At 36.5% G+C, this 27,174-nt stretch overlaps 1 protein-coding gene across 2 annotated transcripts in view; it reads right to left on the reverse strand.

Annotated features, from left to right (window-relative positions):
• Positions 1-4,794: 4,794 nt before the first annotated feature.
• The window catches only part of LOC150078877 (vesicle-associated membrane protein-associated protein B/C-like), a 141,711-nt gene continuing 119,331 nt past the window's right edge, over positions 4,795-27,174 (reverse strand). Inside the window, exons 5-6 of one of the 2 annotated variants that reach the window (XM_090383999.1) lie at positions 8,941-9,039; positions 4,795-5,318 (exon numbers count right to left, since the gene is read on the reverse strand). In XM_090383999.1, the coding sequence (XP_090240125.1) occupies positions 5,085-5,318; positions 8,941-9,039 (333 nt within the window). In that variant the 3' untranslated portion in view covers positions 4,795-5,084. The remainder of the gene's footprint in view (positions 5,319-8,940; positions 9,040-27,174) is intronic. The other variant, XM_090383998.1, reaches the window with a different exon arrangement.

A 27,174-nucleotide genomic window follows, 5' to 3' on the forward strand; every position in this document is an offset into this window, starting at 1 on the left:
AAGCAATGTACAGTAGACTTGTGGATTATATTTAAAGTTGTGGTAAAATTAATTGTACTACTTATGAGTTATCTCTTCTTACATCATGAAATTTGTAGTGTTAGTGGTTATGAAATATATATAAATAAAGGTATTTTATAGATTCCGAAATGCTTTTTAAAAAAGTGCTGTATTTCCTGATATAAAAGATCCCCCCCCCCTTTCAAAAACCTTTACCTACCTACATTTTTATAAGCATACATAGTCATCCACTGCAGAGACAGAGTTAGGAAAAAAGTCATTCACCAAAGTGTATTCAGTTGAGGCAGCCAAATCCGGCACCTTTATAAAATGGGCAAGTCCAGAAAACCACTGAGAATCATAAAATTTAGTTCTTGGACTGGCCATTTGACAGTCCAAGAACTTAAGCTAATTGTGTAGGGGAGGATTACCACAGAGAAATAAGTCTTGACCACACTCCAATGATGCCAGGGAATTGTCTAACTGCTATTCATAAACAAGACTAATGACTCATTAGTAATAAGCAACGGATTACCCAGTTTCTGAGTTTCAAAATTTATACACAAAGTTAGACTGAGGTAATGATTTACTGAACCTGTTTATTGTAGTCAGTGTTTTTAGAACATTGACCCAGCAGCATCCATCAACTTGTATTTGCTCAAGGTTGCAACAAAATTTAAGTAATTGAGGAGTGTGGCCTTTCAAAACAAACACAGGTCCTTATCTACTGTGGAAAAGAAAAGATTACATTGTCAAAGAAGCCCAGAATTGTGATGTCAGTGAAGCAATTGTGTGAAGAAAACGTTTGCTTTTCCCCTTCCATTGCAATCTTTTCTGCTTTCCATTTCCAAAATATACCATACACATTATGATATATTCTAGAAGGGAAAATAATGTATTTTATTTTTTACTGTACTGTGTACAGTCACAGTTAGCATATAGAAATTCAGTTTTTTTTTTTTTTTTTTTTTAATGGTTTTGATATGATATGACCTTTTGAAAAATTCCAAGATTGGGCAAGGATCAAGTACCAAGGCTGCCAGATTTGAGAGGTTTAACTGTACTGGTAGGTGGATTAACAGAAGTTCCCAATTTAAAAACAGATTGTGTTCCATGGATTTATCTGTGTTAAAACAAAAATTTTAAAATAGACATATCTTAATTCTAAAACAATATAGTTGTTTTAGAATTTAGACATTTGCATAGTTGTAATTATGTCATAGGGAATTTTGTTAGGTGATTGGATTGTCTCTTTCTACTCACGAGCAAGATAAGACTTAAAAATAAGCAGAGAATTGCCTGTTAGAAGCACATGCACAGCTGTCAAAGTGGAGAGTACAAATGTAGTTGTATATAAGATAAAATGTCCAGATTGAATGGGGGAGGCTTATGTAGGAAAATATGTTCAAACACTTTGGAATGTGGATTATGGGAAATGCTGTAGCAGAGCACTTTGAGAATAAAATCACCAAATTTATTCACAAGGTTCCATTATTTTTTGATCATATACCTAGGTATTAGCACTGGGAATGACTCAAGCGTATATGCAGATATGTTCTTCATAATGTAATACTATTAATGTTGATGGAGAGTATGTATTCATCGCATATTAGCTGGTGCACCTAAGGGACTGTTTCTATATGGAAGATAATTTCCACGATACTTTAGTTGCAGGTAATGAGTCATGATCCTGCCGTGATATTTAAAAATGTGCCATTGCAGTAGATTTTGAAGCTGTTGAAAGGAGATAGTCACTTTTTATAAATCCAGGGTAATAACTTTGTAATTTTAGCACTTAATTTTTTTGTTTAATCCAATATACTGATAAAACAATAAGAGAGTTAAGTGCTAAAATTACAGCGTTGATATATATCAATGCAGTTATGGGTATGGATAATTTATTATTCTGTTTCACAGACTGCACTTCTCGTAATGATAAATTATCATTGCTTATGATAGCAATTTCTGTATTTGATTTTTATTTCAGTGAGAATGAAGGAAGAACGTCTTTAAAAAACTTCAGTTATAGCTTTGTATCCTACTTTATCTATATTAAACTGATGTCAGATTAGGTGATACAAAACCATAGTTTTTTTGGAGAAAGTGCAATTTGACTATTAGTGCTTCTAAATTTGCTAATTTGAGGAATGAGTATTAACTGTAACATATAGAAAAGAATATATTCACTATATTCTATTATTTTGAAATACCAAATTTTTCCAAAAAAATTGGTACAGGCACTCCCCAACTTACTTAAATTCAACTTTGTTTTTGCCAGTCAGTGCAAACTGGAAAAAAAAAAATATATATATATATATATATATATGGAAACGTATTTTGCATCCCATAGGAATAAATGGAGGCATTGTGAAAAAAATATCGTAATGTTAACCCAATAACACTTTTTTTTTCTTTTTTTTTTTTTTTTTTTTTGGGTAATTCATTCCAAGACCTCAGAAGTTGAAATTTTTGCTATATAACTCTCTAAAAGGTAATTTTTATATAATGAAAATTGGACTAGTTTTATATAAATTTAAGTCAAATAAGCACAACACAAAAATAACTAAAGGATGCAGCCAACAGCTTACAAATGCTACTATTGGCTGAGGAAGGGCTACGCGGTCCAGCCAGAGAATGCACTACACTTTCATCGTTATCATATGTTCGGTTATAAGAATCAGTTTTGAACACCTTTGTGATCTATTATAAAAATGAAATCTATTGTAAATGGGTAGTAAAGTGAGCCTTATTGCATTTGCGATAATACTAATAACTGGAATTGTGTGAGTTTTTATGGCGAAATGTGTTTTCCCTTCACTGAAATATTCAATCATATAAAAAAACAAATAAATTTTCAGAATCTTCTCTTCATTCCTATTTACTTATTACAATGAAGGAAAAGCAACCAACAGAAAGGTGGCAGTGCTAGAAAGCAAAACAAAATTGATTTAGAAATGAAGATGAAAATGATTAAGTATGAAGCATCATAAAGTTTTTTTTATCTATTGCATGGAAATTAGGTCTCACTGCTTCAACAGTGAATACTATTTTAAAGGACAGTGCTCATATAAAAGAACATGTTAAAGGATCAACACATTTAAGATCAACAGTGAGCACAACAGCGTTCAGCTGTTATATCAAAGATGGAAAATCTATTAATAATATGGATGGAAAATCAGATTCAGAAGCAAGTGCCCCTGAGTATAATGACCATTCATGCAAAAGCAACAAGTATTTATGAAGATATTAAGAATAAGTACGGCAAACCCCAGGTGGTTTAATAGGTTCAAGCATCGCACTGGTTTCCACCAACGGTAAAGTAAAATTTTTGTAATTGCACACTTTTGTAATTTTGTATGCTTTTGAAATTTTTCTTGCGCATGAGATAAAAATAAACTGAATAAATAATTCTATTTACATGTTCGTTGAACATTTCTTTTTTGCTTCAATAAAATTCAGCACGCAAATTGCGAGTGCTGCATAAGCCTTTAGAGAAATTCTGACATGTAAACTTTGACTTACGTAGAGTTCTGCGGAACACAACCCTTACATAAGTCGGGAAGTGGCTCTATTTCAAAATTAGCAAGTATAAGAGTAATAATAGTCAAATTTAATTTTCTCCAAAAAAACCAGTTTTTTAAAGCAATATACCCTTCACTCTCAGTGAAAGAAAAGTTAAATGCTGAATTTGCTGTTAATAAAGTAATAATTTGTTCATACAGTTACTAATTACACGAGGCATAGCATCATGAATACACACAATTACTGCAGACAGCTGGAAGAAACAGCTGTTCACTGTTGCCAGGTCCTCCACCGGTTGTGATTGCAAATCTTCAAGTTGATGGAAAATCCGCTAACTCTATTCAGCATCTAGTTGATGGGATGATACGTTGTTCACACTTACAATAACGTTTGGTGCCTAGTGTTGTCATCTAATTTCACCTACTGATCTTACCAAAGTAGATAATCAGCTGTAATCAATTTTGGTATATAATATGCTATGCCTGTCTTGGTGTTTGGTAACATCCTTGTTAAGAAGTGGAGAATACCCACTCTCTGAAACTGTATCAGTGCACTAAATGTATGCACTAGCATATTAAAAGATACAAAAGTTAAAACACTACACCTGCTTTTCAAATACTATATAATATAAATATAAAAGATACACCTCTCTGTTGCCTCATGGTATCAGGGTACCATTTGGCCTGGCTATAAGGCCATAATGAAAAGAGGCCAATAAGGGTTTAAGGATGATGACAATTTTATAAGTCCTATTCTGAACTGCTGCAATGGTGTCCACATTTAAGCTACAATGTAGTCCTGGTGCAGATGTTGCTCCAAATACAAGATTTTGGTTGACATATGTGGTCACTCTGTGATTCTGGTAATTTATATATTTGCTTATTGTTAACAATTGGGTGGGGGCTCCAGTGCTTCCCTTAATGAAAGAAAATTATCATCATTAAGACGTTTCTACAAATTAAATGTGGCTCCGAAGCATTCTGCCTCATATCTTCTACAACAGTGGTGACAGAAGGAATGAGAAATTTTATTTTACAATTATCCTGTAGTTGTAATCAAAAATTAGTATTACATAATTTAAGGTGTACACCACAAGTGAAATGTGTAACTGCAAACATAAGTTATGCATACTATTTATACTACACATATTAACCAACTATGACAAAAAAAATTATTTTTATTTTTTTTTCTCAGAAAAAACATCTTTTTTCACAAGGATTATATTTGTACACTTTGACTACAACTGAATTTTAAGAAAGCAGCACAGGGCTAGTTATAAAGTTAGTTTCCCTCTGAAATGAGTGGTGAGAAAAAAAAAAAAAAAAAAAAAACAGTTTTCTGTCCATCTGAGACCAACAACCACTGGTCATATTTCTGTAGCAGCACACCTCTAAATTTCAAATGAGGATAAACTTTGTACCAAGTCCAAGAAAAGGTAAATGAGGGCCTGCCAAATCAGGTAGGCTGATTCAAGCCACTTCTCAGAAAAGGAGGCAGGTTTTATTCTGAAAATGAACCAGCAGGCCACACACTGTGGAGGAGTAACTCAAATGTAGTAAAACCTACACTACAAACTTGCCAAGAAAGATGCCGACTAGGCCTACAGTGAGAATGAGTGCAAGATACAACATAGGAGATTGAGACTGCTCTTGATTAATTGTCTTCTCACTTGTTATAGCAGATCTATTATTGAATTTTTTAGCAGATGTTTGCAGCTGATTAGAAGGTGTTACATTTCGGGAGCCAGCATCTCCACTAGGATTTACTCTTGCTGTTCGTAACCTAGTACTCTCATCCTGAAAAGACCAATATATGCGATAAAAAATTGTTTCGTAATTAATACGTGCATATATTAATTATTAAAAACTATATGACTACATCTGCATTATGTGCTATAGTACTACAATTAGATAAACTTGTATTATAAACTTGTACTGTAATACATTACCAAACAATAAGAAACCCCGGCAACGTTAGACTTTTAAAATGCTTCAGATTAGGCGAGTTGTAAGGACAAAACAGATTTTTCAAAGTCCACATTGCACTATAAATTAAATTTTACTGACAAAACACACCACAGAACTGTTTATTAGTAGTATGCTTTCAAATATTAACATACATAACATTTTTCTGTTTGTGGATTTCATCTGGATTGTCTGTTAGACAGATTATGATTGCTTTTAGAAAGATACTGTTGCAGACTTTGCATCTCTTCAGAAAATACTGAGTTGAAGTTTTGTTTATAACAGTGTCCCTGCTGTTCAGAGCATTTTCAAACTCTTTACTAGAAAGAGCAGATCTGAATTCAGTTTGTTTTCCTTCTCACCTAGCTGAATATTCTCTCACATTCGTCATTGCTAGAGGTGTTAAAATGCCAAGCATGACTAGGATAATTTGTTATATCCCAAGCTACTTTGTGAGTTCCCCTCACAAAAATTCTTTCATAACAGCATCTGGTAAGTTCTCACAATGATTCCAACAGAACTAATGCAACAAAACAGCTATTTCTTAATACTACTACTTAATCTTTGAATGACACCAAGAAATACTGGAAACTTGCCCGCAAAAAATATGAAGTTTGAAACACTGCCAACTGATGAATTTGTGCACCATGTAATCACATGTAGCAAAAAGGCAAAAGAACAGAATCTTTGCCTCTTGTTTTGACTCTCTTTGAACTTGGCAGTAGAAATGCCTATGACTAAATTGGAGTCATCTATCTGGTTTAGTCTGCTATGGTAATCAATTTCCAAAATGTAAGTGGAAGATTTGAAAACTGTTGGTAAAATAAATTTGTGCATAACATATGTAGGAGTAATGACCTCAGTACACAGATGTGATATGTTGGATTGAAGAGCTATATCAGGATTTTCAAAAGTTGGCCTAACGGACATTTATTCTTTATGCTTTATCAAAACCAGAAGAGAGCAAACAGATTTTCTGCATGAGTGGGATAAAATGCCTAGAATTATCACTTGGCCTGTTTAGGATTACTTTAATAAGAAGTTTGTAATTCAGAAGTTCTTATTTTTGAGGAGTTCTTTAAAAACTTCTTTTGACTCATCAACTGGATTTGGACGAGTCAGTGGCAATTGCTGAATACTTTTCAGTTTGGTAACTGAAAAGTGCTCACATGGATTTTCTGATGGGCATAATCAAAACAATCAATTTCGGAAATCAAATAAAATTTATAATATAGCATATATAGGCAGAGAGAGCTGAGCAGTATAAAATACTGTAAAACAAACTTCAGTTTTGATAACATGATTTTGAATCCCTCCACTGTGTTTTATTTATTTTTTTTACTGCTTTTGATTTCATAATCAAATGATTTTTTAAAAATAACAATGCACAAGGCATAATACGTTAAGAGTATTATGATCATTTGATAATCAAATGATTTACATGATTGATTATGGAAATCATTCAGTTATGTCCACCCCTTCTTTAAAGAGATTTGCCAAAGTATATTGCTATTGTACTAATAGTCTAGTTACACATTTAACCAAAAACAGCCAATGCCTACAAACTTGCTCAAATTTTTTTTTTTTTTTTTTTTTTTTTAATTTGATTTCAGTGGCATGCCTCAGTTGAAATTATTTAAATCTATCTTTCTTTTAACACTTTATAGATAGTAGTACTAAATGTCTACCAAATATTCATTAACTTTCACAAGAAGGCATATAGCTCTATTTTCTAGACACAAGTTAATACGATGATTAGGACAACATATCACCGAATTCTCAACTGCTCTTTTAATAACTTTGCTGCTCCAGTTTTTAAGCCTACCATAATAGGCACATTATAAACATTACCTGCCAAACAGTTTTTTTTATAGGTGGTATCCCACATGCTTTCAAGTTGTTCAAAAGATTTTGGTGGAGTCACCTCCGATGGTGGCAACGAGAGCAAATAGCCTTCAATTTGACTATTTATTTATTTTTTTTCATTAAAAAAGATCAGCACAATGTGATATAGCTTGAAATCAACTTAATTACTGCACAATCAAAAATAACTCATTTTTCAGAGCCATTGTTACCTCTTCTTTCGCTAACAATGCCTGTTGTTTTTGTTCTATAACCATATTTTTTTGCTATTCCATTATTGAAAAACATATTTCCGAACAACACTTGCATGATCAGCACCAACTCAGAGGAAGATTATGTTCTAAGACAAAAGACGGAAATAAACATCCAGCACATACATCGCTACCACCATGAAATACAGCATCTATTTTTGAATTTTGTTCTATGCATTGCACACTGTCATTATACTCATTTGTTTACAAATGTCTCATTACATCACATTCTCTGTTGCTTGAAATTGAAAAATCATAACTACACATTTTGTACACAAAGCAAATGTTTTATCTTTTTCAGGTTTTACAATACATGGAACATCTTGCATATATATGTCTTCTGAAATTTTATATCATACCTTTTTGGCATCTTACTAAAAAATGCTGTAATTAGTTTTGCACAATTATGAAATGACTGCATGTAACAGAGAATGCTATTAACCCACATTTCTATTTTGCAACACACAAACAACATTCCTGACAGTCAATTTGTTAAAAAAAAGCAAGCAGAAATTTGCACAATTTAAAACAAAATCCAATTTTAGTTCTAATTTTTTTTTTTCAAAAATATAAAGAAAAACTTTGTCTTCAAATATATTACAACAGTGAGTGGAGATGGGTCAAACTGACTAGAAAAGACTGATCCTCCATTGTAAATCCTGAAAACTTCAGTTCGGGCCAAAAACAGCAAAAAGGGGAGTATTTATTCTAAAAGTAGAGTTTTCACTCCTGCTAACCAGATAAAAGAAGAGATGTTAAAAAAAGATGGATTCTCCGTCATGAATATAGTTGGCAGCTATGAAAACTTCAGTTCAAGCCAGAAACAGCAAAAAAGGAGGGTAGAGTTTTCATCCCTGCTAACCAGATTAAAGTATGTCAAATTGACAAGGGATTAACAACTGGTACAAAAGCAAGAATAATAGAACCATAAATATAATTACCAACAGTTCATATTTTCTGGAAGTGGCATGTTTCTCAGTTCCTCACTTATTTTACATAAACTCATCTTCATCTTAAAAATAATTTTGTTAATATTTTTTTTTTTTTTTTTTTTTTAAGAATGAAAGGGAAATGCAAGCTCCGTGAAATCTGCAGGTAGTCAGTTTTCTCCCCACTACTGTTATCGATACTCCACAAGCTTCTCAGGGGCACAGGCTAATAAGTACCAGTTGAGAATCTATCCTTCTCAACTATTTCAGATATGATTATACTATCCAAAAAGCTTAGCTGTAACCAATATATATTACCTAATATACAGTTTCAAGAATACCATTAAAAGATCTTTTATAAGTAAGAGATTTCTACTTTTTTCACACATGTAAACTATACAGTTCACTCACCTTCAGTTGTGTATTTTCCTGCTGGAGTTTATTAATTTCTTCTCTAAGTTTCTTATTCTTTTCTAGGGAATCTTTGAGTTCTGATTCCATGTTAGCAGACTAAAATAAATAAATACACTACTGAATAAAACTGAAGAAACAAGTGATAAAAAAATAAAATAATTTTACTTCATTACCAATTAAATGTATACTAAAGCTTTAAAAATACTGTTTAAAACTAAACACTAAATAATTCCAGTTTTACTATAAAAAAATAACTAACCTAGAGATGTAAGAATTATTTTAATTCAAACTAATTTTCCCAACCTATAGGCATGAGTATATTGATTGATCAGTGACTACATATAAAGACAGCTATGAAAGTGAATTTACACTTGTCATTAATCACATATATATGCATTATAGTTTCATTCAGCAGGTTAATTTACTGGTAGTGTTTCACATTTAATTTTAATAATGAAATAAGGTTAACTACAAGCTGTCTAATGATACAAACTCAGTTAAAAGCAACAATGGATATTGCAACTCTGCTATAACATCAGTTAAGAAAAATTGACACAAAATGCACCAATTTATCTTGGTTACAACATTGTTTCAAACCTTCAACTATAAATATCAAAATTTTCAGTAAACTGACTAGCAATATAAGCTGATTTCTTTTTTATAGTCACCTTTAGCATCTTGTGTAGTGGTGTATTACAATAAAATCTATGATACACTATTAAAAACCACTACTTTTAAGCTGTGAAGGAATCACTAAGCATATGCAGCTCCCTTGCGTAGAAGGTCACGAAACTAAAGCCTACAGGTATAAGTGATAACGCTACATCATGTTTATACAGAAGATTTTATGTAACCTAGCTATTCCTTGTGGCCTGTTTTGTATTACACTGCAAAACTGTTTTCTTGTACACAGTGTCTCACAATATGGGAGTACATTTGCTATAAAGAAATTGGCAATCTCAAAGTTTACTTTTTAAGAGTAAACTCTACCATTTAGTTACAACTGCTGAGAACACTGTTTTTGCTTTGAATTCCAGTCAGTTGATTCCATTGCAAATATTAATATTTGGTTTTTACACCGATGGTACAGTATGGTGAAAAGACCATAATGTAGTGTATGTAAACTTTTCATTTTCATTTCAATGAAAATGAAAATTAATAGTGTATCACAGATTTTATTGTAATACACCACTACACAAGATGCTAAAGGTGACTATAAAAAAGAAGTCAGTTTACTGAAAATTTTGACATTTATAGCGAAAGTTTGAAACAATGTTGTAACCAAGATAAATTTCATATCAATGAAGGCATATGAAGCAAGAAAGCAAGTGTATTATGTAGCAGCCAAAAAAAAAAAAAAATTCACACAACCATTCCTTCTAAAAGTTTGTCCAGTTCCTCCTTGAATTTATTTAAGCTATCAACTTCCACAACAGGTGGAAGGCTGTTCCAACAATTAACCACCTGCTGGCTAAAGACAAATTTCCACACATCTATTCTACAGCTGTCTTTCCTCAATTTGAATTTATGCCCCCTCAGGTTCGTAATCTGAGCAAGTGGAAGAATCCTGTCAGAATTCAGCATGCTCAACCCATTCAAGGCCTTGTACACCTCAATCAGATCACCTCACAGGTGCCTAGTCTCCAGCCATTGCAATTTGCAGAACTTAAGCCTTTCTTGGTAAGAAGACCTCTTTGTTCCCTCACCATCTTGTTGCCTTTCTCTGTACAAAAAGTTAAAACATTGAACATAAAATGAAAGTTATCAGAGAAATATAAAATAGGAAGAAGAAATGTTTTGTTGCTCGTGAATTTAACTTATTGAACTCAGCATACATGATTTTGAATTCAAAAGGGAAAAAAAGTTAAAATTCATTTGAAATTGCAGCAAAATGAGATGCATATACAAACCCAAGCATTCTGATGTCAGCAAGGCTATTTTAAAAATGGTTTAAACAGCAAAGCAGCAAAAATATCCCAATAAGTGTTCCACTTTTAATGAGTAAAGCCAAACATTTTGCCAAATTATTTGGAATTAAGAACTGTCTTGTGTTCCACTGATTGGATGGATCAATTTAAGTTGCACCCCAACATATGTTTGGGAAAAGTTACAGGTAAAGCAAAATATGTGAACAATACACAACTGTTCTGCAGTGGTTAAAGTCGGTGTGGGCCCAAAGTGCATGAAGAATAAGTGGGCAAAGACATTTTAAATGCAACAAGACAGGGCTCTTTTTTAAAAAAAAAAAGAACTCCTGACAAAACATTAGAATTCAAGAGCAAAAAGTGCATAGGCAATCAACTTACAAGACATTGTATCAGAGGCCTCATTTGTACTGATTTGAATGGCACAGAAAAGAAAAAAAATGTGTATGTGATAAGATCTATGAATCTGATGTTTCAAAAATGTTACCTGTTCAATATAGCATAAATAAAAAAAGCTTTGATGACATCAGCCTTGTTTGAATAAGAGCTGCTCATTAGGATCTTGGAGTTATAGAGAAAAAAATTCTTCTGGACAAAGTGAAGAAAAACTAGATAAAAAAAAAACTTGAAACTTATGTTTCTTCCAGCAAACACATCTTGCAATCCACAGATGGAGTAATACAAAGTTTCAAATCTCATTTTCAAAAATTGATTTTGCTTAAAATGGTTGCCTGTTTTGGAACAGAAAAGCTGCACAATAACAGTGAATTCAGTAGAAAAGGTGTGGAACAGAGTAGTTAAGAAGATTATCTGCAATGCTTTTCATCATGCAAGATTTAGTATAGAAATGCCTAGGATGGATTCTGTAAAAACCAAAACTAATGACGAAGACATGTCTTTATCAGAATGGGCAAAACAAATAACACAGATTTAAATCAATATGATTTAGAAGCTTATGCCATGGTTGATAACAAACACATTGCAAACTAAACAGGTGATGATACTGTTGATGAAGTGAGGAATCAAATGAGAGAATAAAATGGAGATGCACAAGCTGAAGAGGATGTAGAACTGAAAGATCAGACTATTGGTGAAGCATTTCAAGCAGCTAAGCTTTTAGATCAGTTTTATAAAAACAATGAGGCCAATCATATTATTTCACAGAATGTAAAACTTCCTGTCAGGAAACAAAATACAGCAATACTTCGCTTAGCATGGCTTCAAACAGCATGGGTTTCACTATAACAAAGTTTTCAATTAAGTTTAAGTCGAAAATTTACTGTACATATTAAAACTCATTCAACAAGTACTCTGCATATATGCTGCAGTACCAACTCTATTGTCTCACATGCACATTAGCATAGGCATATGATGCAAGAAAGCAGGCTTATACAGCATCAGCCAAAAAAAAAAAAAAAAAAAAAAAACCCTTTCCATTTCACTGATTCGTTCATTCCAAATGCTTGTCTAGTTCTGCCTTGACTTTATTTAAGCTTTCAACTTCCACAACAACAGATGGAATTTTGTTCCAGCAATCAATTGCCTGCTGGCTAAAGGCAAACTTCCACACATCTATTCTACAATTGTCTCTCCTCAATTTGAATTCATGTCCCCTCAGGTGAGTAATCTGAGCAAGAGGAAGTATCCCATCAGCATTGAGCCTGCTCAAACCATTTAAGAACTTATACACTTCAATTAGATCACTTTACAAGTGCCTAGTCTCCAGAAGCTGCAATTCGCAGAACTTAAGCCTTGCTTCATAAGAGCACCCCTTTGTTTTCTTCACCAGTGTTGTTGCTCTTCTCTATACTTGTTCTATCAACTCTACATCCTTCCTAAAATGAGGATTCCAGACCTGTATGCGGTATTTTGGAGCAGAATGGTATTAAGGGTAAGTTGCTACAATGGATAAAAGGGTGGTTGAGTGGGAGAAGACAGAGTGATAATCAATGGACACTGCTCTTCGTGGACTAATGTTATTAGTGGAGTTATACAGGGTTCAGTGTTGGGTCCACTGTTGTTTTGTATATTTATCTATGATATTCATGAAGGTATATCAGGCTTAGTGTTGAAGTTTTCAGATGATACAAAGGTTGGTAGCGTTGTTAATGACAGTAATGGTGGTGTACTACTGCAACAGGATCTAGAAAATTTTGGTAGATGGGCTGAGAAGTGGCAACTGAAGTTTAACATTGACAAATGAAAAGTACTGCATATGGCTAGAAGTAACCCCAGAGGATCGTACCAACTGTGTGGTACTACACTTAGAGTGGTAGAAAATGAAAAAGACCTGGGAGTAATTGTGCCGTCAGATATGAAGTTTTCTGAGCAATGTAGACAGGCTGCAAGAGCAGGTCATGGGGCTTTGTCAATGATATACAAGAATTTTGCTAGCATGGAAAAGGAGATGATTATCCCTTTGTATAAAGCAATGGTCAGGCAAAGCCTTGAGTACTGCATACAGGGCTGGAGGCCTCATTTTAGGAAGGATGTAGATTGGTTTGAGCGTGTACAGAGAAGGGCAACATGATGAATGGTGAGTGGAACGAAGGGATCCTCTTAACCAGTGTTGCCATTTTAGCGGTTTTCCCGCTAGATTTAGCGGAATTGCTTCAGGTTTAGCGGATAAAAATATGAAATAGCGGATAGCGGATTTTTTAGCGGGAAGAGTATAAATGTTTAGCATTTTATGTATTTTGGCAATGTAACATTTATATTAAGAAATATTAAATTAATTGTTCAATTAATTATTTAATTAACAATAAAAATAATTCATAATTGAAATAGTAGGGATATCATATTTCATAGTTTTTTTTTTTATAAAGCGAAGAATCGGTTTTATATTATTCTGGATTTCCCTGAGGAGAACCCCAACAATTTTACGTAGTTACGCTCGCGGTCAAACGACCTGATCATTGGGTCATGGCTTTAAATTGTTGAATCAAATCTAAAAATGTGGAAAAAATTCTAATGACGCCTTTTTTTGAAACAGCGAAGGAATGGCATTGGATAATTTTTCTTCGTCGTATTTGTTTGGCTTCCAAGAAATGCGATCCGAATTACCGACATCTCTTTCAACGTTTCTAATAACCACAGAGCAATAAGTAATAAGAGTAATAAGTAATAATTATTTCTAATAACCACAGTGTAATAATATCTTAGTATAGTCAGTCCTCGTATAACACGATAGTTGTATTCCTAGAAACCCTCGTGCAATGCAAAATCGTGCGTTTAGTAAATCCACCAGCCGACAAAATCAATTCAAATATTTATACAGTGCCATAAACGATGGTGCAGATCCGAAAAAGATAGTGCATTCGTGTCAAACAAGGTGGTTATCCATTGAAGTTGCTATAACAAGAATTTTAGAACAGTATATTGAATTAAAAGCCCATTTTGAAATAACTCGTTTGACTGACAAATGTTATACTGCAGAACTTCTTTATTCAATGTTCAAAGATGAAAGTAATTTAGCGTATCTTTTATTTTAAAACCTATCTTATCTGAAGTACAAAGAGTAAACAAATCTTTTGAATCAAATACTGCCGATCCTACATTATTACTACATGATTTAAACATGCTATTGTCGATGATTGCCAATAAAATGTTTTTACCAAATACACATATTGAAAGGATAGAAGAGGACATTAATAATTATTTAGACCCTAAGCCATATTTAGGTTACCAATTTGAAAGAAAAATAAATGAATTAATAATGAATAAACTTATCACAACAACAACAGATGAAATGGCAATAACAGAGAGAGATGCCGTAATTTCTTGATTGATTTGTATCCACAATTAAAACAACGCCTTCCGGGCAACATAAAAGAATTAAAAAAAATGTCTCAGTTAACAATATATTAAAGCAACAAAACGAACCACTGATAAATTTATTACAAAATTTAAAATTGTCTGAAGTAGAAATTGAAAAAATTGAGCAACAGTATATAAACATTACTCTCGTTAAATGGGAAAACATCTACAATACAATGAAGTTTTGGTCAGAAGTTTCGAAATATCGAGATGCAAGCGGTAAAAATCCATTTAAAGAAATTAGCGAATTTGCATTGGGTATTTTAATTTTGCCATTATCCAATGCAGATGTGGAAAGAATATTCAGCAACTTAAATCTAGTAAAAAACAAAACACGCAACAGAATGAGTGTTGGCACGGTTAATGCAATCTTATTAGTACGATACGGGCTCAAAAGAGTTGAAAAGTGTTGTAAAAATTATGTTTTACCTGAAGAAGTGTTTCGCAAAATAGGTACACAAGAAGCATATGATGAGGAGGTATTGAATTTCGAAATTAATTTAGATTTTTAGATATTGATTTTATATTAAAAACAGAAAAATAAATAACTATTTATATATACTATTTGTTTGTTTGTTTTATTCACTACAAAGTACAAACAAATGAAAATTTAAAAAATTTGGCGGGTCAAGTGCTAAAAATAGCGGATTTTCAGTATGCGGCTAGCGGGAAATATTATTAAGAGTTGGCAACACTGCTCTTAACAAGAGAGGCTTAAGTTCTGCAAATTGCAGCAGCTGGAGACTAGGCACCTGTGAAATGATCTGATTGAGGTGTATAAGGCCTTGATAGGTTGAGCACGCTGAATTCTGATGAAATTCTTCTGCTTGCTCAGATTACAAACCTAATGGGGCATAATTCCAAATTGAAGAAAGACAGTTGTAGAATAGATGTGCGGAAATTTGCCTTTAGCCAGCTGGTGGTTAATTGCTGGAACAAACTTCCATCTGTCGTGGAAGTTGATAGCGTAAATAAATTCAAGGAGGAACTGGACAAACTTTTAGAGGGAATGGTTGTGTGAATTTTTTTTTTGGCTGATGCTACATAAGCTCATACACTTGCTTTCTTGCATCACATTCCTCTATTACTAAGTAAATCCCACATCATTAAACTGTGATCACTGCCACCTAGTGGCTCCTTTATCTGTAAATGGGGGAAAGTTTCTAGTCTGCAGCATCTGCACACTAGAAACCGACGAGGTGATCTGACTGAGGTTTTTTTTTTTTTTTTATGAGAACCCCAAACACGAGAGGTATTAGAACCTATAGTACTTAGTACTGTGCTTGGGTTGGAGGTTGAGAAGACGAAAGAAGATATTTGTTGATATTGGACTTGAACTTCTGTAGATTGTAATTTTCAGGAAATACGTATGAAGGAAGGTTGTTCCAGAAAACGGCAGTTGAATGAATAAATGAGGAAGATGAAAAGTTGGTTCTGTGGGTTTGACGTTGGACAGTAAATGGATGTTGGCTGGTGGCAGCACGTGTTTGGACTGTTTTGAAAGAGAGAGCAGGAATTATAGAAGCCAATTCAGAAGAACAGTGCCCATGGAAGTATCTGTAGAAGAGGCATGCAGCAGAAACAGTGCGTCTATGAGAAAGCAAGTGGAGAGACTCTATTAGAGATGAATCATTAATTAACCTAACTGCCCTCTTCTGAATGAAATCAAGAAGCCTGAGAGAGGTTTTGGGGGCACCACCCCAGATGTGGGAACAATATTCCATGGCAGGGAGGATTTGAGATTTATACAGAGTGAGCAGCTGTTTGGAAGAAAAGTAACGCCGAGAGCGAAAGAGAAAACCAAGTTTTTTAGATGCAGAGGAAGCAATATTTGTAATGTGCTTGTGCCAAGAGAGATTAGAAGTCAGGGTAATCCCCAAAAGAGATATATCATTTTGCCTAGAAATCGGAGTGTCACTAAACATAAGCATAGGAGCAGAAGAATCCTTTTTGCGAGATATAAGACAAGATTGAGTTTTAGAAGGGTTGAAATCAACTAAGTTGTCTTTGCCCCACTGGAGAATTACCTGAAGATCGGCATTTAAGGAATTGGCAGCAGATTTTCGAGAACTTGAAGCTGATTGAGCTGGACAAGATTTCTCAAAATGGAAAGTTGAATGCAATGTGCTATCATCGGCAAAACTATGGATAGGATTTCCAGTCAATGGAAGAAGGTCATTGATATACAAGAGGAAAAGAGTGGGGGAAAGAACCGAACCTTGGGGGACACCGGCATTAGTGGAGAAGTTAGAAGACAGAGAGCCATCTACCATCACCCTCAGTGAGCGATCAGAGAAAACTGGATAACCAATTACTAAAAACAGTTGGCAAACCATAAGATGGAAGCTTGTTTAGAAGACCTTTATGCCAAACACGATCAAAAGCCTTTGAGATGTCAAGAGCAACTACTTGTGTTTCACCGAACCTTTCCATTGAATTAGTCCATAAATGGGTAACATAAGCCAGAATATCACCAGTGGATCGACACTGACGGAATCCATACTGGCGATCGTTGATCAGATGGAAGGTTTCTAGGTAGTTTAAGAGTTGGCGGTTAATTGATTTCTCCATTACTTTAGAAAGAGTAGAAGTAATTGCAATGGGACGATAATTGGATGGGAGGGATTTGTCACCCTTTTTAGGAACTGGCTGGATATGAGCAAATTTCCAAGCAGAAGGAAAAACACCTTTGGAATAAGAAAGTGAAAAAAGGCGGCAAAGAATAGGAGTAAGTTCAGGAGCACAGGTTTTGAGAACAAGTGGAGGAATACCATCAGGACCTGGAGCTTTCTTAGCATCAAGATTCATCAAAATTCTTCTGATATCCTTTTGACGGAAGACCACAGGAGGCATTGAATGGAGCGTGTTAGGAATGGTGGGAGGTGTTTTACCAAGATCATTAATACATGAGTTGGAAAAAAAATGGGATGCTAGCAGGTCAGCTTTATCCTTGGCTGAAGTGACAACAGAATCATCTGGTTTGGACAGAGGTGGGAGCAGAGATGGGCAAAAGTTGCGGCCAATAGCTTTGGCAAGAGACCAGAATGCTCGGCTACCATTAGGGCAAGAAGCAAGTTTTCTACTCTTAGCCTGTTCAAACTCTAGTTAGGACTGATTAATAACTGCTTTACAATTGTTGCGAGCTTTGGTGTAGGCAGAAAATGAAACTGAAGAATTAGCAAGAAGCCAATTACGATATGCAACATTCTTCTCTTGGACAGCCTTAGCACATTTATTGGAAAACCAAGGTTTAGATAAAGGACGAGATTTTAAAGTGGAGTGTGGGATAAAGGATTCCATTCCTGCAAGAATAATTTCACTGACACGATCTGAGCAAACGTTGACATCAGAAGTTTTAAAACAGTAATCAGACCAAGGAAAAGAAGAAAAGAAGTCTCGCAGGTCATCTCATTTTGCATTCTTGTAATGCCAAACAATACGAGGTTGGGAATAGCCATGAGATAAAGGTTCCATTGGAGAAGAGACAATCACCAAGTTGTGATCTGAAGTGCCTAAAGGACCTCTCACTTCAACCTTGTAGGGTTGTTTGTGAGAAAAAGATCAAGCGTATTGGATGTATGATTAGGATTGATCGGTATTCTTGTAGGTAAATGAACAATCTGTGCTAGGTCATTATTAATTGCAAAAGCCTCAGCATCTCGACCTGCTGGGTCGGTGTGACTAGAAAACGGAAGCCAGGTGGAGTTGTGAACGTTAAAATCACCAAGGAAAATTACCTCACTGTTAGGAAAGTTGGACTGGAGAAAGTCAAGTTGCAAAGAGAGGAAGTCAAAGAGCTCCAAGTGATTAGTGGAGTTGGGAGAACGGTAGAGACAACAGATGAATTTTACACAATGAGGTAGAGAGATTTTAAGCCAGAGAAGATCAAAGAGAGGAGATTCCAAATTGCTAAGTCTCTGACAGGGAATATCAGAACGGACATATGCACAAGTACCACCTTTGAGGCGAAAGGAATCATACAGCAAATAATTTGGACATCTGAGATGAGCAGTAGTTGAATCAACTGATAACTGAGATTCAGTCAGAACAAGTACATGGGGTTTGGAAGACTGCAAGTGGAAATGGACATCGTTGAGATTGGAATTGAGACCACGTATATTTGTGAAATGAATTAGGAAGTCCTTGGGAGGTTTAGATCTTTTCGCAGATAAGCTTGCTCTATTATTTTGACAATTCATGGTGTATTCAATAGTAAGAAAAAGTGGGTGGGACATGCTGTATGAAGTAATGAAATATTTGGATATGGCGTACATGTGGTAAGAATATACCCAGATCCTTGACATAACGTGGCCTCGACAATGCTCCCCGCATACACACTACTCGGACTCCCTCCAGTCACTATCTGGCAGAGTAGAGGTAGCAAGATTATACACTAGCTGATCCGGAAGCCTCCTAGAGAGTTACCAATAGGTTTGGTCCGGTGTACTATCTAGCGGCCGGCTTGCGAACACCGTTTTAGAGCTGTACCCTCGAAATGTAAGGAATATTGGATCTCGCCACGACATTCATCATAACCTCAAAAATCATCAATCATACTGCATGATGGAAGAGATAGGGAAGGGTTGGCCGGAACTTAGCTCTAGAGACTAAACATGGGTTCCACCACTTCAAGCTTCCAATAAGCAAAGTGGTGGTATTTCACCGGTTGATGAGAGTCATCTACCACCTAGTACTGCCTGGTAACATAGAGGGGCGGCGTTCCTCCATGTGGTGTGGGCGCCACACCTCGACCCCTGCTTACGTTGGTTCACACCTGGGTGGTCACCAACCATGTACTTGTGCATGAAGGTTATACCCAGGATTACTAACAGTCCCACCATCGTGAAGGTGCAAGCAGAGGATTTGGCTGTCATAGACCGTCCGGACTTCGCCGAAATTGGGTCCACTTGACTTGAGTGTCACCCGAATATCAGTTCCATCAGGGTTTTAGACTCCCAGGTAGCAAGAACAGCTTGTCTGGCATATCTGAGAGAATGTCTGAGACAACCTCAAGGACCAAAGTTTAAGGCTTTGAATAAGCAAGTTCAATGCTCATGGCATTCTTCCTCTTGCTCAGATTACACACGAGGAGGCATTAATTCAAACTGAGGAAAGATGGTTGCAGGATATATGTGTGGAGGCCAGCAGGTGGTTGGTTTTAGGAACAAACTTTCATCTGTTGTAGAAGTAGTTAGCTTGAATAAATTCAAGAAAGAAGGAAACAAATTATTGGAGGGGATGGGCAGGCTTTTTTTTTTTTTGGCTGATGCTTTATAAGCTTGCATCATATGCTACTAATAATACTACTTTAGATATTTGTGTTATTATGTATGCATGTATATAAGCAGTATGTGCAATGCCAAGAAAATTTCCACTAACATCAATGTAATTTTTAAAAATGTCAACCTCTATTATAATGTCCAGAGTTTGACTACTGAGTTTGGCTGGGACTAGAACTATCCTGTTCCTTTTTAATATTCTAAACCTGAGAGAGATTTACAAGTCCATTTTTTCACAGTTTCAGTTGTAAGTTAATGTAAGTTAATACAATGAATGGACAGAAATCATGGGATACCTACCTAGTAATGGGTAGGCCCACCTTTTGCCCAGATAAAAGCAGTCAGACTGCGAGGAATTGAGTCCACTAGTTCACAAAAGCATTCCAATGGTATTTCTATCCATGCTTCCTGCACTACTGTCCACAATTCTATTGTATTCCTGGGTGGAAGATTCAAAGCTCGAACATACCTTTCCACAGCATCCCAAAGATGAAAATGCACCACAGGGTTCATGTCCTTGAATGGGGAGACCATTCCATGGTGGTAAAATCTGCAGAATACTCTCTGAACCATGTTCTAGTCACCACTGCTCTGTGGAGAGGCATACTGTCCTGCTGGAAGAGTTCATTGCCCTGTGGGTGCACAATGACCATGAAGGGATACAGATGGTCTGCAAGGATGGGCATGTAACCAGGACCATCCAGAGATGCATCTAGAGTACCAGAGGTCAACGTGTATCAGTTGGACATGCCCCAAACCACTACCGATTGTCCACCTGTCCAAAGGTCCAGTGCTAATGTTCTTTCGCCCGGCTGACGTGTAGAGTCCTGGGTCGTGGTGTTATCAATGGGACTCTGGTGGGTTGGCGGCTCCCATAATTTATTGTGGCTAATGGTCTTGGTGGAGACCATCATGAGATCATTGGTACTTGAGGTTTTCACAGACATTCTCTCACATAAGCCAGACAAGCTGTACTTGCTACCTGGGAGTCTAAAACACTGATGGAACTAAAATTCGGGTGACACTCAAGTGAAGTGAACCAAATTTCGGCGAAGTCCGGATGGTCTGTGACAGCCAAATCCTCTGCTTGCACCTTTACGATGGTGGGACTATTAGTAATCCTGGGTATAACCTCCATGCACAAGCACACTGTGGGTGACCACCCAGGTGTGAACCAATGTAAGCAGGGGTCAAGGTGTGGCACCCACACCACATGGAGGAATGCCGCCCCTCTGTGTTACCAGGCAACACTAGGTGGTAGATGACTCTCATCAACTGGTGCAATACCTCCACTTTGCTTATTGGAGGCTTGAAGTGGTGGAACCCATGTTTAGTCTCCAGAGCTAGGTTCCGGTCGACCCTTACCCATCTCTTCCATCATGCAGTATGACTGATGACTTTTGAGGTTATGATGAACAACATGGTGAGATCCGATCTTCCTTACATTGAGGGTTCAGCTCTAAAACGGTGTTCGCAGGCCGGCCGCTAGTTAGTACACCAGATCGAACCTATTGGTAACACTTTAGGAGGCTTCCGGATCAGCTACCTCTACTCTGCCAGATAGTGACTGGAGGGAATCCGAGTAGTGTGTATGTGGGGGGCATTGTCGAGGCCATGTTATTTCAAGGATCTGGGTATATTCTTACCATGTGTACACCATATCCAAAAATTTCATTACTTCATACAGCATGCCCACCCCCCCCACCTTTTCTTACTATTGAATACACCATGAATTGTCAAACTAATATACACCATGAATTGTCAAACTAATAGAGTAAGCTTATCTGCAAAAGAGATCTAAACCTCCCAAACACTTCTTAGTTCATTTCACAAATATACATGGTCTCAATTCTAATCTCAACGATGTCCATTTCCACTTGCAGTCTGCCAAACCCCATGTACTTTTTCTGACAGAATCTCAGTTATCGGTTGATTCAACTACTGCTCATCTCAGTTGCCCAAATTATTCGCTGTATGATTCCTTACGCCTCAAAGGTGGTACTTGTGCATATGTCCATTCTGATATTCCCTGTTAGAGACTTGGTAATTTGGAATCTCCTCTTTTCAATCTTCTCTAGCTTAAAATCTCTTTACCTCATTCTGTCAAATTCATCTGTTGTCTCTACCGTTCTCCCAACTCTACCAATCACTTGGAGCTCTTTGCATTCTGGTCTCTTTGCAACTTGACTTTCTCCAGTCGAACTTTCCTAACAGTGAGGTAATTTTCCTTGGTGATTTTAATGTTCACAACTCCAGCTGGCTTCCGTTTTCTAGTCACACTGACCCAGCTGGAGGCTGAGATGCTGAGGCTTTTGCAATTACTAATGACCTTGCACAGATTGTTCATTTACCTACAAGAATACTGGACAGTCCTAACCATACAGCCAACATGTTTGATCTTTTTCTCACAATCAACCCTTTTAAGTACATGGTCAAAGTGAGTGGTCCATTAAACACCTCAGATCACGACTTGGTGATTGTCTCTTCTCCAATGGAGCCTTTATCTCATGGCTATTCCCAACCTTGTGTTGTTTGGCATTACAAGAATGCAAAATGGGATGATCTGTGAGATTTCTTTTCTTCTTTTCCTTGGTCAGATTACTGTTTCAAAACTTCTAATGTCAATGTTTGCTCAGATCGTGTCAGTGAAATTATTTTGGTAGGAATGGAATCCTTTATTTCACATTTTAAAATCTCATTTTAAAATCTCGTCCTTTATCCAAACCTTGGTTTTCCAATAAATGTGCTAAGGCTGTTCAAGAGAAGAACTTTGCATATCGTAATTTGCTTGTTTCCAATTCTTCAGCTTCATTTTCTGCCTACACCAAAGCTTGCAACAATTGTAAAGCAGTTATTCATCAGTCCAAACTAGATTTTGAACAGGCTAAGAGTAGAAAACTTGCGTCTTGCCCTAATGGTAGCCGAGAATTCTGGTTTCTTGCCAAAGCTATTAAATGCAACTTTTGCCCATCTGCTCCCACATCTGTCAAAACCAGATGGTTCTGTTGTTACTTCAGCCAAGGATAAAGCTGACCTGCTAGCATCCCATTTTTCTTCCAACTCATGTATTAATGATCTTGGTAAAGCACCTCCCACCATTCCCAACACACTCCATTCAATGTCTACTGTGGTCTTCAGTCAAAAGGATATCAGAAGGATTTTGACAAATCTTGATGCTAAGAAAGCTCCAGGTTCTGATGGTATTTCTCCACTTGTTCTCAAAACCTATGCTCCTGAACTTACTCCTGTTCTCTGCCACTTTTTTTCACTTTCTTATTCCAAAGGCGTTTTTCCTTCTGCTTGGAAATTTGTTCATATCCAGCCAGTTCCTAAAAAGGGTGACAAATCCATCCCATCCAATTATCGTCCCATTGCAATTACTTCTACTCTTTCCAAAATAATGGAGAAATCAATTAACCGCCAAATCTTAAACTACCTAGAAACCTTCCGTCTGATCAACGATCGCCAGTATGGATTCTGTCAGTGTCGATCCGCTGGTGATATTCTGGCTCATGTGTGGTTTTATGGACATTTATGGACCCATTTATGGACAAATTCAATGGAAAAGTTCAGTGAAAACACAAGCAGTTGCTCTTGACATCTTAAAGGCTTTCGATTGCATATGGCATAAAGGTCTTCTAAGCAAGCTTTCATCTTATGGTTTGCCAAAATTTTTTTTTGTAATTGGTTATCCAGTTTTCTCTCTGATCGCTCACTGAGGGTGTACCATGGAATATTGTTCCCACATCTGGGGCAGTGCCCTCAAAACCTCTCTTAGGCTTCTAGATTCCATTCAGAAGAGGGCAGTTGGGTTAATTAATGACTACTCTCTAACAGTCTCTCCACTCGCTGTCTCATAAATATACTGTTTCTGCTGCATGCCTTTTCTACAGATACTTCCATGAGCACTGTTCGTCTGAATCGGCTTCTATAATTCCCACTCTCTCTTTCAAAACAGTCTGAACACGTGCCACCAACATCCATTTACTGTCCAGCTTCAAACTCACAGAACCAACTTTTCGTCTTCCTCGTTTATTCATTCAACTGCCGTTTTCTGAAACAACCTTCCTTCATACATATTTCCTGAAAATTACAGTCTACAGAAGTTCAAGTCTAATGTCCAACAAATATCTTCTTTCATCTTCTCAACCTCCAACCTGAGCATAGTACTAAGTACTATAGTTTCTAATACCTTTTGTGTTTGGGGTTTTTATAAAAAAAAAAAAAAAAAAAGACATTTCTGGGGCCTTCCTTGAAGTCAGCAGTTGGTTGGCTGAAACAATGCAAGATAGACATCGACAGCCACGTTCATCCACCACCTTTCTCCGCCCACAGCACATTTCCCATTGAGATGTTATTCCAGAAATGGCGTATTCTCGATACACTCTTGATACCATCGAACAGGGATAGTGCAATTTCTGAACCGATAGAGTGACCCACGTTTTGGGCAGTCACTATCATCCCTCTTTTAAAGTCAGTTAAGTCGTGACGTTTATTCTTACTGACATCGAAATACTGTCTACGTGAATGCAGTGTACCTATATACCTGTCAAGCGGTCTGTCCACTAGCGAGAGGGAGGGGGGGGGTAGTTGTTGGCACATTGGCTTCTGTGGCCATAATGCACCTCCCAAGGTTTTTGCAGTACTTTGATCCAAGCCCGAGGCGGGATTCGAACCCGCGACCTTTGGGTTGCCAGGCAGGCACTTTACCCACCTGGCTAGCCCGGTCGGCAGCGAGAGGGATGACAGCGTAGCAGTGTCCAGGAACCCCGTGAATTCTGTTCTTTCAATGTAATGCATTACACTCAGTTATCAATGATCTTACTGAAATACTGTAAAATAAGTTGCTGAAAGAAGAAATTTTTAAATTGTAAAAGCAACACTGGTGTTGCTGCTCTTACAGCTTAAAACTGCTTCTGTTGTCAGCTGCTTTTCCTGTGTTGAGAAAATGCATTCATACAATAAGATAAGGTGGCATTACTACCAAAAGCTGAGCAATGAAAGGAACAGTAGTTTCACTGTTCTACAGAATTTCATAATCTAAACTAATTCCATTTAAAAACTTTTACTGTGTATTTATTTTTATAAAATAACTTTGCAGTTTTTTTTATATAAAACTTGGTTTTAAAATTTATCATTGCAAGAAACTATATTTGAGTGATTGCCAATCCCCTGTTCATTCAGAAAATTTGGAGTCTTCAGTCTAGTAGTCATTGCTGTGTTAGTCCTATTGAAGGGAACAGCAAAGACAGAGAGGAGAGAAATGTGATAGGCAAATGGACATACACATTGCGATTTGTTGTCATTTGGATTTGGTCTTAAGAATTCACAACAAAGTCAGATAACTTCCAAATTAAGTCCAAAATTTGTCAAATTTATTCATACAGCTTTTGCTACAAGTATTAAATATTTGAAATTGTAACACTTCACTGGATTTTATCATTACATAAATCAGATAGACAGCAATGTTGGTGGAACTGTATTAATGCTTTTTTTACCATTAAATTTCTATTTAAAAGAAAAGTGAAGTTTTCTGCAAATGTTGCATACTACTATACTGAAAATGCAATGTACTACTGACTGGTTGGCATCCATCAAACTTTTGATTTTCGTGACAATCTCTATACTCATCTCTCACTAGTCTTTTATAATTGCAAGTGACAAGGGATGGGCAGTGTTCTGGCTCATTTTTTGGCAGAAAATAAATGTATGAAATCAATAGTGCCATCACATGTACTTATTTTCTTTTAAAATAATTTAACTTAAGTTTATTTATTTTAAAATAAAATTTTATTTAAGTAAAAGTAAGTATATAAATAAAAGTAAAAAATTTTTGAATTTTATGTATAAATACGTTCTTTTATTAATCTTCACTGCTGTCTAAATTGAGAGGGTATGGGCCATATTGTATATGTTGCATTAGAAATGAAAACTTGCAGGATAAAGATTTTTTTTTATGACTAGCTAAATTACAGGGTTAAAATTAAAGTATTGCTGCTGTAATACAGGCATTGCTGCCTGTATTACAGCAGCAATGCCAACAATGTTGCAGGAAAAGGCACTACTAGTGAAGCTGTACTATCAGAACAGCAACAATGCAGCTGTGGCTATCAGAGAATTCCGGCGTCAGAAGCACATAAGGCCCACGTGGACCTATGACTGTGCTGTCCGCAAAATGATTGCGAAATTTGAAGCAACAGGACATCTTGTTGTTCAACCAGGCAGAGGTCAAAAACAAGTGGACTCCTCTCATATTGAAGATGTGGCTATAGCTGTTGTGGATTTATCAAGTCAATCTCCATGTGGTAGTGCAAGTGTGCCAGCTGTTCCTTGTGAAGTGGACATGCAGTATTCCACTGTAAGGCTAATAATGCATCAGGCGTTGCGGTACTATCCTTATAAGATGCACATGCTACAGCAGCTAAAGCATGGTGATGCAGATATTCATTTCACATACGCACTTCAGTTTCTGGTGCAAATGAAAGTGGATATCACTTGACCATGGAACATCTTTTGGAGTGATAAAGCCCACTTCTGCTTAAATGGACAAGTGAATACGCACAACTGTTGCATTTGGGCAACAGAAAACCCCCGAGTTATCCAAGAAGTCCCATTGCATTCTTCAAAAGTGACAGGGTAGTGTGGATTTACGGCCACATTCATGATTGGGCCATATTTTTTTGAACAGGTAACATTGACTGGACCCTGGACCTGTTCCATCACTGGGCACCGATATTATGAAATGTTGGCAAATTTCACAATACTAGAGCTGCAACAACGTGGGTGCCTTCAGGATACCATATTCATGCAAGATGGTGCGCCACCCCACATCCACCATTGTGTCCAAGGATTGCTAAGGCAACACTTAACAGCTGAACGGGTCATCCGCTGTTGTTTCCAGACATCTTGGCCACCCCGATCACCGGACCTCACCTCATGCGACTTCTGGTTGTGGGGTTTTTTGAAGAACCAGGTGTATCGGGAAGAATGCCAAACTCTGGCAGATCTGAAGGACAGCATTAGACGTCATGTGCTGGCTATTCCAGTTGACATGTTACATTCTGTTGTAGAAAATGCTGTTCTTCGAATGGAAACTGTTGTTGGCCAAAATGGAGGACACATTGAACAATTGTAGCACTGTTAAAGTGATTTGTATTGCCACAGCACCATATAGTGACAAATTTTGTAACTAATTTTTTTTTCCAATAAAT

The sequence above is a fragment of the Mastigoproctus giganteus genome, chromosome 10 (assembly GCF_048544385.1).
Source record: "Mastigoproctus giganteus isolate SK-2022 chromosome 10, ASM4854438v1, whole genome shotgun sequence".
Classification (NCBI taxonomy): Eukaryota; Metazoa; Arthropoda; class Arachnida; order Uropygi; family Thelyphonidae; genus Mastigoproctus; species Mastigoproctus giganteus.